This window comes from Diospyros lotus, chromosome 15 (genome assembly GCF_014633365.1).
Source record: "Diospyros lotus cultivar Yz01 chromosome 15, ASM1463336v1, whole genome shotgun sequence".
Classification (NCBI taxonomy): domain Eukaryota; kingdom Viridiplantae; phylum Streptophyta; class Magnoliopsida; order Ericales; family Ebenaceae; genus Diospyros; species Diospyros lotus.
In genome coordinates, this window is record NC_068352.1 from 3,099,890 (window position 1) to 3,117,808 (window position 17,919).

The following is a 17,919-nucleotide window of genomic DNA, read 5'->3' on the forward strand; positions in this document are numbered from 1 at the left end:
GAGCAAAACACAATTATTTTTTAAAAGTTAATACTAGAAGACCGCTTTCTCACCCATATAAGACTCACGTTGGTGTAGGGGTCAACGATCAATTGGTAGTATTAATAAGGAAGATATAGAGCCACTTTTAGGACAAGCAGCTCGAAAGAAGAAAACATAGTCCGTCTCGTAATCTAGAAAGCCTTCAAGCAACAACCACCAAAAGAGGTAACAAAAGCAGTAGGTGGATCGCCCTCGTGGGCATAGCCCAGCAGTTGGGGGAGAACGCGATTGAAGAATCTTGGACTGTAGCCGTTATATAACCAGTAAGAGGTCCCGTGTTCGATCTTAGATTATTGAGTTTCGTGATTTATCTCATCTCCTATGGGACTGGTGAGGAGGAGGCCCTTAAAATGATGTCACCTTTTGAAGAAAAGCAGCAGTTGGATGAGAAAAAATTGCCAACTTAGGTTGCTGTTCCAGCACCATCGAGTAGTTGAGAGAATTAATCTAATTATGGAACTTCAATTATGGGCCTGAAATTGAAGTTGTTCCTCAGCTTGACTCAAATGTTATTGGCCACAATACAACTCGCACATTTTTATATCAATACGTCACATCTGAAAACCATAGAGGCTGGAATATAGGAGTTCTGTACCAAAAAACTTTTCATTGTTTAAGGTCCTAAGGGAACCTATTTCGTAGGTTAGAAATTTGCAGAAGAAACATGGCATCACTGGTTTTGGATCCAAATTATAGGTTCAGTTTACTATGTTTAGCAGCATAAATTTGGAAATATCAAAATAGTATGGTATGGACCCAGACAAAACAAAATAGTGTGGTATTGAAGGAAATGATAGAATATGAGGGAGAAGGGTGAGCGAATCTAATGGCATATACATGACCAGAAAAAAGGAAACCAGGTAGACGCTAAAGATGTTCTGAAAGTTTCATGGAGGGTGGATCACTTTATTATTAAAGGGAATATTGCAACACTTCCACCCAAACTATACTCATGGAACCATATAGTTTCTTTGCAAGGCAACAGGAAATGCAAAGAGTATTTTTTTTCTTTAAAAAAATACATGCTTGTTGAGAACAATGATACTGCATAAGAATGGCAATTTCAAAATTTTTATTGATTTACTAAAATGTGCCAAGTCAAGGCCTACTTAAAAAAGCACGCCATTGAACATATGGGCTCTTAACAAATCTCTCCAGCTTCATAAGTACTTAAGAAAATATATTTTTTTAAAAAAAGGAAAGCAAACTGTTTTTCATTTTTCTTTTATAGGTAACAAGTCAAAAGCACAAGCTATTACGTGAAGTATGGTGGATAATTGAAGAAGTGGGGCAGCTTGAAATCTCCCAATTTCTGCATCCTTCTACCTTATTACTTTATGAGATGTATGAAGTGAATCTGTTTAACAGATAACAATAACGATAAAGCAGTTAGCAAACAAAGATATAGCAACATCAATCATTGCACGATGCAGTATAAGCAAAAAATTAAAAAAAAAAAATCCATTTTCCCATCGAACTTAACATTTGGCTTAAATATCACATCCATAATTGAACATATTTATAGACTTGGATATCCAAAGAAAATGGGATCTGTAGAAGCACACATACATGAATATAATATATATTGATAAATTATTAGCAGATAATATAGATAGATACAAAGGATCTTTCAGACAATTTACCAAATAAGTGGAGGTCATCAAACAAAACAATAGGCACTTGCATGGAATCAAAAAACCAACAACAACAATAACAAGCCTAAATCTGATTAGGTGGGATCAATTACATGAATTCTAGATCTCCAACCATCTTTATTCGGGGAAAAAGCAAACCATAAGATTAATACTAGTTATGAGCAAACCGGCCAATTGAGATTTGTCAGTGTAAATCACTTACCTAGAGAAGAGTCCAAGATGGTGAGAAAGACACGGGGTGGGGGTGGGTAGAAGGTCTTACCTATTAGCCACTTGAAGGAATACATATCCTAGACGGCTATGGATAGTCCATAGTCCTGATCAGTTGAGTTCAACTCATGTTTGGGTCAATCATCATTTAACTATGACCAAACTTTTGAACAAATAGATTGTATGCACAAATCAAAACCCACTCATCTAATCATTATTGTCAAAACTATTGTATAGAGGGAAAACAAAGGTTTTACATTGCCCCTTAACTCAAAGCTGTGTCACAACAATTTATAAATTTTGAACTTTGTGCACATATAAAAATGGGACCTCATGTAACTTAAAGCCAGATATGAATTACATAGAAAAATCTCGACTATAAAAATGTGCATTCGAGTGAGCATGTTTTTTACATATGTCTAGTAGGTTGCTCCAAGACTACAAAAATGTCTTGAGAGAGAGAGAGCACTACAAATGCGCCAAATTATATAAAACTCCAGCTGATTGAAGCACAGTAAATAGAAGAAAAGCGGGAGCTCTATTCCTGATCAACTGCAGAAACTAAGATAAATTCCCAAAAATGAAAACCCGAATTCTCGAATTTCCTTCTACATGTACATTTTCCCATTAAATAACCAATCCAATAAATGAATTTCAAGACAAAACCCATTTTTTTCACCCCATTCCCAAACCAGACAGGAAAAACAAGCCAATCGGCCTTCAATTCTTTCACTTTATTTTTGTTGTCTTTCATTTTCCGTTTTCCTCTCCTCATCAAATCCAAATCCAAACGCAATGAAAGCAAAACAAATGAAAATCCGTCGATTCAACGTACCAGAAGGAGTGCTCAAGCACGCAAGCTTCGTTCGTCCTTTCCCTTTCCTTCAGATACGTATATATATATATATATATACACAACCAGTAACGTTTACAAGGATTAAAACTAGAAGAAGAACGAATCGAATCGAATCGATAGCAGTGATTGATAAATACTTCTTGAGTACTTCAAATCTGGAACTGAGATGCGTGAGGTAATTGATCGAATGATCGGTACCCTGCTCTCTCTGTCTCTCTCTCTCTCGTAATTAGATACGATGGACTGAGGTGGCTGACGACCGTACTCCAGCATTGCCATCGACTGCAAATGAAGTTCGAAGAAGACGATGGCAGAGTAAGAATGGACTTACCGGCAGGCGGCGACGATCGGGCTGGTGGGTTAGAAGTGCACCGCTGGTTGAGAGAACACAGAGAAGAAATGTGGTGCGGCGCTGGTAGAGAGAACACAGAGAAGAAATAGAATGGAAGGCATAAGGGTTACATGCCCTTTACATTTTGTATTTTATTATTTATTTATTTTATTATTATTGCTCAGACAGATCTGTTCAAAACCGAACTGCGAAATCTCCGAACCACAAATCACGCGGTTTGAATATTTCTTAAACCACGTCAAACCAATCATCCAAAAAAATTGAGCGGTGTGATACGGTTCGATCGATTTTCACGTTAAATCAATTTTTTTAAATACCCTTATTTTGAACCATCCACAATATTAATAAAACCATAAACATAAATTTACAGTTAATTTTGTATATTAACACACCAACAAGGTTAATTGCAATGATTGCATTAACAATTAGATGCATTTTAAGATGTGTGGTTAATAATCTAATAATCCAAGAGTATTAAAATGCCTTACTGTCACTATTGGGCGGTGACAATAGCTGCTTCCCTAATTCAGTAAGAATCAGGAAGTCACAACAGAGAAAGTAGTAGGGGAGAAACAGAAAGAATAGGAATAGAGAGAACAGAAGAAGAGGAAAGAGATGAGAAAAAATTGAGAGAGAATTCAGATTGTTCTTGATGAATTTCGAAAATCCTTTCCAAGAGTACCTTGGAGAGTATATGCATTCTTAGCAAATGTACTACCAGAGAAGATCACACCTTACCAGCGATTATAACAATCCTTTTTGTCCTATTCTGGCCCTCACATGTGGGCCCTCCCTAGGCTAATAATCTGATAACAGAATTATAGCTGGAAAATGTAATATCAAAATTACAACAGTAAGAAATAATCAGAAATAACAGCAGCAAAATGAAATAAAAGTGACAGCAAGAGGAGAAAAAATTCGAATTGGGTAACTTAGTCGCGGCTTCTGACACTTACATTGATAACCCCCTCCATTGCAACTTAATATCATGATACCCCTTACAACTACTAAAGTAAGAAAAATCTGATCCACAAAATAAACTGTTTGGTGATGCAATTAAGTTTATAACTGAGATAAATTAAAGTTTAAAACTAAGAGTTAGCTTCCAGAATTATCCAAGAAATGAAGTATAACCATAACTATGACTTAGCCAACAACAATAGAAGAAATAAGTCTATACCATAGTTGCCTGATTTGTAGAATACAGTATGGAGGTGTGGTACACCACATTTCTTGGAACATGGTATTGGGTGTAGGTTTCTATGGTTGGCTAAAGTGGACTGCCTCCAAAACATCATGCGCGAGCACATTTAATAACTATTTTTTAAACACATTTTGAGTCGTGTCTTTTTTGGGTTATCTTTCTTACATTTTATTTCTAATTTCTCTTTCTCTATTTTATAAAATAACTGAGCATAAAATAATAACTAAGCATCAAATAATTATTCCCTTTTCTTATATTTTGTTCTCTAATTTGTATTTGTTTTATTCTTTAGGCTTATCCCCTTTTTTTCACAGAATAATTTTTTCCATTATAATAACTGAGCATAACAAGTTATATATTTGATGTTGGTCCATTATATAATATTTACATTTTTTCCATTATATACTAAGTGTAATGCCTGCCAAATACATAACTAAGGTTATATATTTACGTTTTTCCAGTTCTCCAATCTTGGAGAACTGACACATGTACCATGGTGTTCCAAGAGGCCAAAGCACCATGTTTCAGTGCATGGTAATTAGAGCATGGTTCCCGGAGTGGTAAGGGGAAACTATAACTCTGGTCTATACCAGATTTAGACAATAATGCATTTGTACTGAGGTTTATAAAAATAGAAAAAAGTTGATGAACTTTAAATTAATGGCATGATTCAGGACAATAAATTTAAAGACAAAAACATCATATGAGCTTACTGTGAGCAGATTTTATGGAAGACACTCGGAGGTCATTGGTAAATATACCCAGCATACAAAGGAGCTCAAAGCAAGCCATTGAATTGTAAGCACATTAGCAAAACAATAAAAGCAAGAAATTCAATATTGTGAAGAACTTAATAATGGAGCAGTTAATTAGTTGATTTGCTAAAACCATAGCAATTATTGGGTTGAAAAAGGAGTGGAGTGCCACCTTTAACTGCCACCTAACATTTTTTCCTTCCCACTTAAGTAAAAAAGAGTTTTAAAGGAATTCTTTTTTGACCACTCATTGGCAGCCTAAAAAATTAAATCAAGAACCTGAAAGAAAACCTACCCATCAAAAAGCCATCTCAACAACCATAAAAATAAGATTACGTTTGGATAAGGTACTTAAAATGACATCATTTCAAATTCTTCTATTTCTTGAGTCCAAATCCAAATGCTTCCAAAAATTATGTAACCAAATATGGATTTCAATTTCAGATTCCAAATGACAGTAACAGGGTCAATTGAACCTATTCAAACGCAACATGACCCATCCAAGCACAACCTTAATCGAATTATCATAAATGAAGAGTGAAATCGTTTGCTTATGGAAACAAATAAGACTCCTTAGATTTCAGAATTGAAATCATACGGGATCACCAAAACCCCCATTGACCATAAAACAGGAAAAGGAACATAAGAAAGAAAAAAAGAAACCAGTCCATCTAGAAAACAGTTGCAGGTCATATATGGGATAGAATCCTAGCTATCCAAAACAACTTAAATTCATGTAAGCACAACGAACCAACCCTACTCCAATGATATCAGCAGAAACACAATTGCATATGTTACCTTGTCGATGCATTAATGCCGGTTTGTAGAAGCACTGACGGAAAAATTAGCAGCGCTTCAAATTAATGTGGGTTTGACGAGGGCGACTCTTGGCGCCAATCGGTAGCAAAGAAGTATAGAGTGCCGCGCCGAGAGACTTCGAGGCTGTTTGGATAGGCTTTTTTTTTTTTTTTTTTTTAAGAAAAAGCTTTGAAGTATCTCAGGGGAGAAGTGAAGCCGGATCGGGAACTCTGTGACGCCGGAAATAACAGGGTGAACAGAGCAAGGAAGATGAGCGGCGAGAGAGAAGGACGCTGAAAGCAGCATATAATTGTTATAATTATAAAATTGTTATAAAATTATTAACAATTCATATAATTGTTATAATTATAAAATTTTAAATATATATTTAATAAAAATTAAAATTTACTATTTAATTAATACACATTGAAAATTTAAAAAAATGGTAATTTTCCCTTTATTTTCTAAGTTTCAGGTTTTTCGTTTCATATTTAATTTAATTTTATATTTTTCTTTTCCAAAAAATAAAATGTCTTTAAATGCCAAAATTCAAAATTCTTTCAATTTAGAAATTAAAAATTTTGTATTACCATGGTGATATTAATTCTAAAATAGAGAGTCTAACAAAGACAAATGGAGAATGTTTAATGTTTAAGTTTTAGCATTTAGAGTTTAAGTCATTCTCCTTATTCCATCCTTTATTTCAAAATCAATATCATCATTCTAATTTTAGTTAATTTTTAAATATAAACATATTATATTTAGCATCTAAACATACTAAGTGAGTCAGTTATTATTAAAAAATAAAAAAAGTACTTAAACAATAACTTATATAATGTTGAGAATTAAAAACTATAATATAGTGTAATATGTCTCTTAATTATTTGAAAGATCGATTCTTAGAGAACCTACAAAATTTAAGTTTGAAACTCTACCAATATTTTTAAATAAGAATTGCCAAGTGCTTACCCTTAAATGGTTCAGAATATAGTACAGTTCTGTTATTAATCATCCAATCATTTCTATAAAGGAAAGAGGCTTGAGTGAGAGAGAGGGGTGGGGGGGGGGGGGGGGGGGGGGGCGAACCTGATATCTAGCTATCATTGATTGAGATTAGGCATTAAGTTTCAATGCCACTCGACAAACAATTTTTTTTTCTAGAAGCCTCGTTTTCATTTGGCTCATGGCATTAGGCACAAATCACGTACATTATTTAAGGGTAAAAACAAGGAAGGCTTTTAACACATCTTTTTTCTATTTTTAGGTAGTGGTAGTACTACTGGCTATTTGAATCTCGTACTTGGCCATGATGGGCGTGGTGTCCTTGTACCGACGCGAATTCGTTCCACAGCTGGGCCAAGTAGAAATGTCTGAACTGTGGCTCCCATTAGAGGGTGCGTGCATCAGGCCTAGTCACGGAAATAGATAACCAGTAATGGAATGGCTTCGAAGGTGGCATCACCTCCACTCCGCCTTCCAGCATTTTCACCACCTCGCTCATCGACGGCCTGTCATCAGGAGAGCCCTGAACGCACCACAGAGCCACCATAGCCGCCTTCTCCACTTGCTCCCTATCCTTCTCCTCATTCCAACACCCCGACAACATTGCAGCCAACTTTCCTTTCTCGTACTCTTCCCACACTTGTTTTGGAAACCAATCCAAGCTGTCCGTGGAACCTCTTCGGGCATTCCTCCTCCTCCCTATTATCTCGAATAACAGCATCCCAAAGCTGTAGACATCGCATTTATGCGTTATGCGGAAGTTCCTGAGCTCAAATTCCGGTGCTGAGTAGCCGCGAGTCCCTCGATACCCAGACACAGATACATGGGTACTATCTATGTCGCAAAGCATTGCCAGCCCAAAATCAGCGACCTTGGGGGTAAACTTTTTGTCTAGGAGGACATTTCCAGGCTTTATATCATAGTGAATGATGCGCTGCTGGCACTCTTCGTGCAGGTAGGCGATGCCTTTTGCTGTTCCGATTGCAATTTCACGTAGCTTTTCCCACTCTTCAATTGCTTGCGTATCATTGAACAGGTACTTGTCCAATGATCCGTTCTCCATGTACTCATAAACTAGTGCACTCGTGAATTCATCAAAGCAAAAACCATAAAGCCTGACCAGATTTCTATGGTAAGTTCTTCCAATGGTGGTCACCTCAGCCATGAATTGCTCCTCAGCTCTTCCAACTGAGTTCCTATTGAGGACTTTTACTGCAATTTTAACCCTATTTGGCAACTGTCCTTTATAGACAATGCCAAAGCCTCCAGAACCCAACCTTGTGGAGTAATTGGAAGTGAAGGTACACAGTTCTTGGACTGTGAATCTGATCGGTTTCTCCTTTGCCAGGTCTTCGAGGAACCTCTCCATTGTCGGAGCATCAACTTCCCACACATGAACCACGTGACCTGGGGCTTGAACCACATAATTACCCGGGGCTGGCTGAGCAACAGCTGCTCTCAGTTCTGAATGAACCACATGACCTGGGGCTTGAACCATAGAACCCGAGGCTGGCTGAGCAACAGTTGCTCTCAGTTCTGAATGAACCACATGACCTGGGGCTTGAACCACAGAACCCGGGGCTGGCTGAGCAATAGCTGCTCTCAGATCTGAAACAATGGCTCTTCTTACTCTCTTGGCACAAAAACAACAGATCACGCTAATGCCTGCAATTACTGGCACTAACACTATGATGGACTCCGGTACCACATCAAAAAACATTAAAAACAATGGTGAGTTTTCAATGCCTTGTCAGTTGATAAACACTTTGATATGTAAGAATTTTGTAACTATTTCTTCATCAACCAACTTACCATCAGATGAAGACATCTATAGAGGCATCAACCAAAGTCGAAACTCAGCAAAGCAAGATTAAAGGGCAGCAAAGACAATTAATTTTGTGCGAGGAAATAGTTTCCCAACCAAAAACTTCTTCATCTTCAACTCATTCCTAGTGTCAAAGATTGCAAAAAAACTATTACAATCAACTTGAATTTAATGTTTACGCATGTTTAACTTGCTTGTGAAGGAAAATCTAGCCCCATGTCAGAAGATGTGTGAGAGAATAAATAACAAAGTTGTCCAATCTCTCTAACAATTTTAAGTTTTTTTTTTTTAGATGAGTTTGTGGACAAATCATTAGTCATAGTTTTCATGCATCTAAAAACTCATGATGGTTGCCCCCACAGATATGCTCAATGATAAAGTATGTAGAGTTTTATAGGGAGTATCAGGGATCAAATCCTTATGGTGGCATTTGTTCTATGTGAAGGTGTGAATTAAATGTCCTGCTTGTATAGACTGTGACCACATTCAGATTTACCCAACGGGTGAATCGAGAGGGAAGATTGTCCATCCCTAGGACTAGTCAGGTGAAGCTCGAAACCTGGATTATAAAAAAAACAAAAAAAGAAAAAACTGGTGATGGTTAGGGTATAAAATCACGTCAGCGTGATAAATAATAAGTTCATTGAAATCTTTATTTTTAGTGAATTCTTTTTGTGTAAGGCCCATGGCATTGGGCCTTAATTTTTGCAAAGGCCCAATTCTCTCTCTCTCTCTTTCTAGTACTCTAGGTTTCACTGTACAATGCACATGGACATTTCACTCTTTCTCGTCTTTTGGTTCACTACAAATTGAAAAAGATTCCAGCTTTGGGCATGGGAGATCGTCAATCAATTTTTCAGGTAAGTTAATCATCTATTGTTTATGATCTGTCTATTCTTCTTTGCTCTCGCTCCTTCGATCTTGATTTCTGGTTTTAGGGGTTTGATTTCAAAAGTTAATGAAAGGGGGACAGTTTAATCAAAGCACAATGTTGTTAATTGAAGGAAGCAAAGCTGCTGGTGAGTTCTTTTCCCATGAATTTAAATTTCTTTCTTGCTTCTTGCTTCATTCAATTGGTGAGAACCACTACACTGTACATCGTGAGAAAACGCATTTCAATCACCTCCATGAAATCAAATCCCATTTCTTCTAAGTGGAAGCCTTGAATGCCATATTGGAACCCCATGAACTTAGTTCTAGAGCAAAGAGGTAGGTTAAAGAGAAAAAAGAAAATAGAAAAGCTATTTTGCTTGTAATAGAGCAATTGAAATATGGCAGTAACTATCCCAAATAATTAAGTCCCAAAACACTTGCCTTCATCTTTTCTGTACTTTGCAAAGGGTTGATGTTTAGTAACCCTTTGACTTGTTATTATCTAATTAGAGTTGGGGATTCCATTTGGATTAATGGGAAATAAGGCTTTAGCTTTTAGAGTGGACTCAATTCCATACAATTGTATAACCCAGTTGCAGTTGCAGGACCTGCTTTTGATTGCTTGAGGAGGAAAGTCTAAACTAGTTGGAAGCCACCTGCAGATTGCTATTTGGCAATTAGAATATGTAAGAAGATAGACTCAATTTGAAGGAGCCAATTAGAATCCAACTGTCAAGACTCCACCCATTCATGCAAAGGTTCACGTCCAAAATGATAAGGCTTAGGGTCTCAATTGGAAGCTTTAATGTCTAATCTAACCCAACTTCGACCAACTGATTAAAAATCAATTAAATTATAGGAAAACCTAAACACTTTAAAGTTTCGATTGATTACACAAATCTTGACCCATTTTAAATTAGAAAATAACTTAGGCAAACTTTTGGATTAAATAAACTAATAACTTAAAACTAAACTAAATGAATTTATCTTGACTATTTTGTCATATTTGAAAATCTGACAGGGTGCTCTCACCAATTTGTGGTGAGAATTTGGGAAGAATTAACGGGGAATTTAGGAGAAATGTAGGGAGAATTAGAAGAACAGAGAATGAGGGAGAGAAAGATAGAGAGAGATATAGAAAGAAGAGAAAGGCGAAAAAAGAGATCTCAATTATGATATTCGATGATCTCACTTGGGTGTGATCAATTTGCTTATATACTGATCCAGCAAGCCATATGGCGCCAAAGTATGCCAAAATTCAAGAGAGTACAACCACCTTAAGCTATCATCTGAGTACAAACAATCACTGCTATAACTACCCATGTACAACCACTCACTGCTATAACTACCCATACAAGGTACCACCCCTTATTAGCAGGAGGTACATGACATATTTGTAAACCTTCACCATAGTATTTATAGGAATTAGAAATAGATACATATTTTGGTAAAAAAAAAAATTGATATAGGAATTTAAAGATCATTTTATTGGTTAGTATTATTTTAATTTCAAGTTTTCTTATACACCTAATTTATTTATATTTATTATCTAGGTGATTCTCGGGATGTCCCCTGTGAGACCTAGTTGACCAATTTAATTCACAATAGCATTGTGAGTGTGATATTCTATTATAATGGTACTTTAGCGTTCACTTTGCATCTTCACTTATTTAGTGTGACATTAACTATTCAAAGTAAGTATTAAAATTTCATTCACAAATCTGCATAAAAATGCGGAAGTAAGAGTCCATTTCTTTGACCATGTGTAACTGTTATCATTATTGTTTCATGAAGCAATTGTCAATACTGCTGATGCTAGAGATTGAAACAGATTTATTGTACTATGCGTTTTAACATTTACCCAGTAATATTATAAATTATTGTATCTCATGACAAGGGAGTATTCATGTTAGAACCTGCATGCTAACACTAGTAAGTGTTAGCCGATAGTCCACTACTTACTGTCCCAGTTAGCAGGGTAGTGCTAACCCCAGTGTGTAGGCCAACACATCTGGGTATTGATTGTTATGAGGCTGAGGCTTATTATTGTGTTGATTGAGATGTTGAACTGACTATTGTTCCATGCTGATTAACTGTTGTTCTTCTTGATTACTCCCTCCCGGCATCTGTATGTCTTGCATTCATTGTTGATTGATCCCTAATCCCTATCCCGTTATACTTACTGTCATGGCATTCTCATTATCTATTTGTTGCATGTATTCTTATTTTCCCAAATATAATGTCTTTATATCCTTCACTAGGTCAGTTGAGATTTACCCCAGTTTTACATGTTTTCTGTGTTCCCCCTCCCAATATTTTACTGGTAGGTAGACCTGGACTATCAAAGCACAAAGACTGGTATGAGCTTTTCTCGGACTATACCTTAGGCATGCTCCTGGTACAGTTCTTGTTGCACAAGCTTTAGGTAGTACACTGACTAGTGGTGATGTTAATCATCATTGATTAAGGGATGATTCATACAGATTTATTGGTTACTGATATTGGAATTGTTAATGTCACATAAAAAATCTTGATTAATCAATAATATTTAATTTTCAATATTCGTATTATATGATAAACTTAATGAATAAACTATATCTAGATTGATATAGTACTAAACTGTATGAATTGAGGCTTGCTACCTATAGCAGGGTAGATGGTTCTCTTAAAGGGTAGTGTCAGTCAGGTCCAATTTTGAGTCATGACATTTTGACTCTTTAATGATCCACATATTGAAACAATAAAACATATTTAACTATTAATTATTACTCAACAAAGAAAAATCAAAATAAAATTGTTAAACAATCCTCAACCCCTAGGTAGAAAAGGGAAAAAAAGTTAAGTGATATGATGATTTTTTGTCCCTACCATACCAAAAGGATTGATTATATGATTTCTGTTTAGTTTCCAAGCTCACCATTAGCTAGTTATTTACCTTGTCAATCACCAGATCAATGAAAAAGAGGAGATTTAAAGACAATAACAGATTCAGGACCACTAATGGTGGCAACTACAACTGATAATCAACTATTCGTATTGAATAAATATGTCACATACCAACAGGTAGGCAAGTTTCACCTGGATGAGGAATCCTGCTTTCACAACAAAATGCTGCTGTAGGGCTAGCTCGTAAGTAGACAACTAAGCTTTTTCCTCTCCTTCTTCCCTTTATCCCTCTTAATCTGACAAACAAAATTTGTGATATATATATATATATATATATGCACAGAGAGAGAGAGAGAGAGAGACGACCCCTTGTGGGGGGAGGGAGAGTAGCAAGAAGGTGCGAGGAAATTTCACAGAATTATTGTGTATTCAAGTTCAGATTTCAAGAAAAGGATTGGCAGAAAACTGGTGGTTGTGGTTGCTTTTAAGACAGCTGCATCCCAAATTGGACTAGTCTACTTAAAGAAATGCACAAGCAAGAGACTAAGTAAACTAGTCTACTTAGAAGACATCTAGCAAGCAAACAAGCAAAATTAACATAAAACAGAGTTATCAAGGATTAATCAACTCAAATGAAACTAAATTAATGCTGGACCCCCCTTGTTACAAAGAGATTGAATTCCTTGGACGGTAAACAACAATAGAAAACTCTCACTTGTCCGGACTTGAATTGAGCTGTTTTACTACTTGTCTGTCTAAAGCGCCAAAAAAATGGATAAAAAGAATATGGAAAAGAAGATAGAATCCGGCTGAGGTGAAATTGGAATTTACAACCAACGAAAGGACACCCAATTGTATAAGCAAACGAATATTCCTCATAAGCCAATTCTAGTTTTGGAAGCCTTCACAAACTGTTTGAATGGTGAACCTAGGTTGCACGGAAATGGAAATGAAAACGGAAACGTGAAAATGGTATTTTTTCAAAAAGGTAGGAAATAGAAACATGGGGTAAACTGTAAATTTAAAAAATATAGGGGTTTTTTTGTAAATATAATTTTTAATATAGAAAAAAATAAAAAAAATATTCAAATATAAACAATAAACATAAGTTCCATAATGTATTCAAATAAACGTAAACATAAAGTCCACAATGCATTCAAACAATCATCAACAATATTTAGAAAGTTCTATTATCCTTACATGACTTAGTAATTAAAAATAAATAGTAAATTTAAATAACACTTCATAAATCAACCAAGATTAGAAAACAATAATCCTAAGCACGCAATTTTACAATGTTCAAGACATAAAAAATCTTCCATTTTTACTAGTACACACTTTACACAACCTTCATATACGCAATTGTTTATTCTATTTACATGCATTCATATACACAATTACACATTACGCAATTTTACACGCATTCATATACACACATATAAACAATTTTACTAATACCCATTACACAACCTTCAAAATCTTCCATTTTTTGTTTATTCCCTAAAAACCTTTCATGGCAGGAAGATAGATCAAGGCTTAGTTTGGCTAGGCTTTTTTTTAATAGCGTTTAAGCTGGGTAGTGTTTAAATTGTGTAATAGCGTTTAATTTGGGTAGCGGTTAAACTGATAACATGTTTGGATAAATATGCTTTTAAGCTATTAGTGTAAAGTTATGTGTTTGGTTTATAAAAGCTGATAAGCTGTTAGAACTTGACAAAAAGATTAAAATAGACATGACATTGAATAATGCAAATAAAATTCAAAAAATATAATTTAAAAAATAAATAAATTAATTTCTAGCTAAAATACTTACAGTTAATAAATTATAAAAAAAAATTAAATATATATTATTACATATGTTATATCAAACTAAATATATATTATTACATATTATATATATATACACATATATACACAGTGAAGAAGAAGGCCGGCAATGGAGAAGCAGATGGGCGACAGCGCATGAGGGGACGGCGACGGCGACGGCGCAGGAGGCGATCGCGAGAGGAGGCGATGCGATGATGTTGGTCGGCTTGCGGCAGCGAATTTGGAAGTAGAGGTGGCGATGGCGGTAACGGGACTGAGGCAACTTGCGGCGGCCGAACTGGGCTTGTGATGGCGGTGAAGGAGCCGGCTTGTGGCGGCCGATCTGGGCGACGGCGACTACAGGAGGAGCTGGAGGCAATGACGAGGCGGATGGCGACGGGCAACAGTGGCGGTGTGGGAAATTCGTTGCTAAGGGTTGAAGAAGAAGGATATGGGTTGGAATTTGATGATTTGGTTGAGGATAGATTGGTAATTTCCATGGTCAACGCAACTTTTTCTCCACCAGCGATTTGCAAAAGCTGAGGGGGAGGAGCTTTTGAAAAAGCTATTCAAATAGCGTTTAAGCTATTTAGGTTTACCAAACACTTAATTTAAAAAGCTGGACAGCAGAAAAGCTATACTAATAGCTTATAAGCGGTCAAACTGCTTTGCCAAACGAAGCCCAACTATGGTTACAGTACAACAAAGCATCAATTTACCTAAACAAAACCCATCAACAAATTGTTTTATACTAACAAATAATCAGAAAAATAACTGCAAAAAGGGTGCAGTACTGTCATTTTTGTGGCCATCAACTAAAACCCTTTATACCATGCTGGTAAGATAGATAAATCAACAAGAAAGCCTATTAACAAAATCAAGTATGTTACTTATAGTCTATTAACAAAGGGGCTCTGGAAATACAGCCTATTAACAAAGAGGCCGGGGAACACCGGAGCAGACGGTGGCGAGGGCGATCGGAACCAAGGGAGCACCGAAGAAGAAGATCCAACTGGAAGCAGATGGCGACGGCGAGGGAGATCGAACTGGAAGAAGAAGAAGAATAAAAAGAAGAAGAGAAGGAATGAGCCAGATTTAATCCAAGTAGCTAACAACTGTGTTGTAAATTTGTAATGGTGCGCTGGAAATGCGTTTCCAGCCAAGTTTTTAAATTTGTGAAACGGCCCAGACATTTTAGAAAATTACACAAACGACTCGAAAAAGTTTCGGGCCGTTTTTCATGTTTCCGAAACGGGAAACGGTTTGGAAAACGCCGAAATGGTGCCCCCGAGCCATTTCTGTGCTTCATAGTGTTAGGGATACAGAGAGTATAAATGCGTACGTAATACAAAAATAACTTGCTTGATACAAGAAAGTAGTTCTAACCGGCTACGATACAAGAAACATATACTATATACTTGACCACTATTATAACAGCTGATATTCACGGTAACAAGAGCTTATAATTAAATGAACAACAACAAAAGTTACCAGACCAAAACAGCAAATCAGAGAAGATGGTTGAACAACAACGCTTGCAATTGGAGCAGTAAGGAAGCATGAACCAATTTCTGGAACGTGGAAGAGGCAGGAACAGAAGTAGGTTGAGTCGTGCTTTGCGCTGTCCTGAAGACAGTTAGCGCCCTGCACCGGCGGCAAGCAGACTACGGCGACTGTCTCAGCAGGATGAAACAACCTCTCCGGTGAACGGCAGCCACGAACAACCGGAGCTAGCAGAACTCAAGACGGGCTTGCTCTCAATGAAGAAAACTCAAGATGGGAGGCAAAACTTGAGAAGAGAGAACAATTTGAAAGCTTGTGGAGAAATGGAAAACTTCACACACAAAAATGAGCCAACACAACCAATATATATAGGCACCCCATAAACTTAGCAATGAAGGAAACTTGGAGACCAATCTAATTTAAAAGAACTTGGGGGCCAAGTATTTCTAGAAGACCTTGGAGGCTAAGGAAATCTAGATCACCTTAGGGACCAAGCAAGAAAAGAAAATAAAAATAAAGATAAAACCACACACACACACACTCACTTCCAATAATCCCCCACATGAGTGTGTGTGCTCAAAAAAATTATCAAAACGACATGGAGTCACTGAGAGCAAATAGACAAGTCATGCATCAACAAGGTGTCTTTTGGACTTGAACCTTCCTTAGTGAATGTCTATCAAATTTATCGAAGAAATAATGAGACTAGCTCTTGAACTATCCTTCTGAAGGTAAATCGAGACAATAGACATCACACACAACATGTCTTAACCCACTGAGTTCTATACGATTGTGTCCATTTTGGTCCTGGACAGCATCCTGGGTTTCATGAGAGCTTTAGAGAACCCAAGCTATTGAATAGTTCTCATAGAAGCGACCCCACTTCTACTCTCATATAAGGAAGCATTGACTAAGAGTACCCTGTCACTACTCCTCTTATATCAAGATATCAACCTTCCCTTTAACATCGACAGGACACACTCTTCAATTTCTGAGACATGGGGAGAAACTAAAAGTTTCATAGTGTGTTAACTATAACTTATTCCAGCCAGTTGGCCAATTTAACCTAGATCTTGGGATCTCCAGTCAACTAGGTTTGGTTACCACCGGAAAAGTCATTTTAAAGGCTTGAACCCCATTCCCTTCGATGTAAATTTGACTTGCTCACGAGTCACTCCTTTCGTCAAAGGATCAGCTAGATTTTCTTTCAATTTTACATAATCAATGTAAATTATTCCATTTGTGAGCAACTCTCTGACAGTGTTATGTTTGCGCCTAATGTGTCTTGACTTCCCATTGTAGACACTATTCTTAGCCCTCATTGAGGCAGCTAAGTTGTCACAGTATATGCAAATGGCGTTAACAGGCTTTGGCCATAATGGAATGTCTTCGAGGAAATGGCGAAGCCACTCAGCTTCTTCGCTTGCTTTGTCTAGAGCTATAAACTCTGACTCCATGGTTGATCGTGCTATACACGTCTGCTTCGAAGACTTCCACGACACAGCAGCACCACCTAGGGTGAACACATACCCACTGGTTGATTTAGTCTCTAAGCTATCGGAGATCCAATTAGCATCACTAAATCCTTCCAGTACATGTGGATATTTTGTATATTGCAATCCATAGTCCAGGGTGTACTTCAAGTACCTAAGTACCCTGACCAATGCACCCCAATGGTCATGCCCAAGATTGCTCGTGTATCTCGCTAGCCTGCCTACGGAGTAGGCGATGTCAGGTCTAGTACAATTCATGATGTACATCAGACTCCCAATAACTCTGGCATATTCCAAAGAAGATACACCTTCATCATGGTTTTTCTTCAACTTTGAATTTGGATCAAACAGAGTAACTGCTGGCTTACTCTCGAAGTGACCAAATCTTCTCAACACTTTCTCTATGTAATGCGACCGAGAAAGAGCATACCTTTCGGAATTCCTTATTATTCGAATTCCAAGAATAACATTAACAAGACCAAGGTCTTTCATGTCAAAGTGCGAGTTCAACATTTGTTTTGTGGATTGTATGACACTTCTATTCGTGCCCATTATCAACATGTCATCCACATACAGGCACACAATGACACATTCTTGGTTTATGTTTTTCACATAAACACATTTATCACACTCATTTATCTTAAATCCATTTGATAACA

The 17,919-nt window shown here is 36.8% G+C and overlaps 1 protein-coding gene and 2 long non-coding RNA genes across 15 annotated transcripts; 1 reads left to right on the forward strand and 2 right to left on the reverse strand.

The window, feature by feature from the left end:
- Window positions 1–1,185: 1,185 nt before the first annotated feature.
- LOC127791385 (uncharacterized) lies at window positions 1,186–3,207 on the reverse strand. The gene is made up of 3 exons (XR_008020936.1): window positions 2,901–3,207; window positions 2,743–2,789; window positions 1,186–1,399 (listed from the first exon to the last, which is right to left on the reverse strand). It is a non-coding gene; the product is annotated as an uncharacterized LOC127791385 (long non-coding RNA).
- A 3,757-nt stretch (window positions 3,208–6,964) lies between these two features.
- On the reverse strand, window positions 6,965–12,850 carry LOC127791383 (rust resistance kinase Lr10-like). Of its 13 annotated transcripts, none has more exons than XM_052321217.1 (3): window positions 12,651–12,850; window positions 8,687–8,823; window positions 6,965–8,560 (listed from the first exon to the last, which is right to left on the reverse strand). In XM_052321217.1, exons 2-3 carry the CDS (start codon window positions 8,700–8,702, stop codon window positions 7,260–7,262), a joined length of 1,317 nt encoding a protein of 438 aa, XP_052177177.1. In that variant the 5' UTR covers window positions 8,703–8,823; window positions 12,651–12,850; the 3' UTR covers window positions 6,965–7,259. The 13 variants fall into 13 exon arrangements, with proteins under 13 accessions (XP_052177177.1, XP_052177180.1, XP_052177179.1 ...); XM_052321220.1 differs by having other exon boundaries at window positions 6,965–8,539; window positions 12,630–12,850; XM_052321219.1 differs by having other exon boundaries at window positions 6,965–8,548; window positions 12,630–12,850.
- LOC127791386 (uncharacterized) lies at window positions 9,265–10,317 on the forward strand. The gene is made up of 2 exons (XR_008020937.1): window positions 9,265–9,559; window positions 9,638–10,317. It is a non-coding gene; the product is annotated as an uncharacterized LOC127791386 (long non-coding RNA).
- Window positions 12,851–17,919: the final 5,069 nt, after the last annotated feature.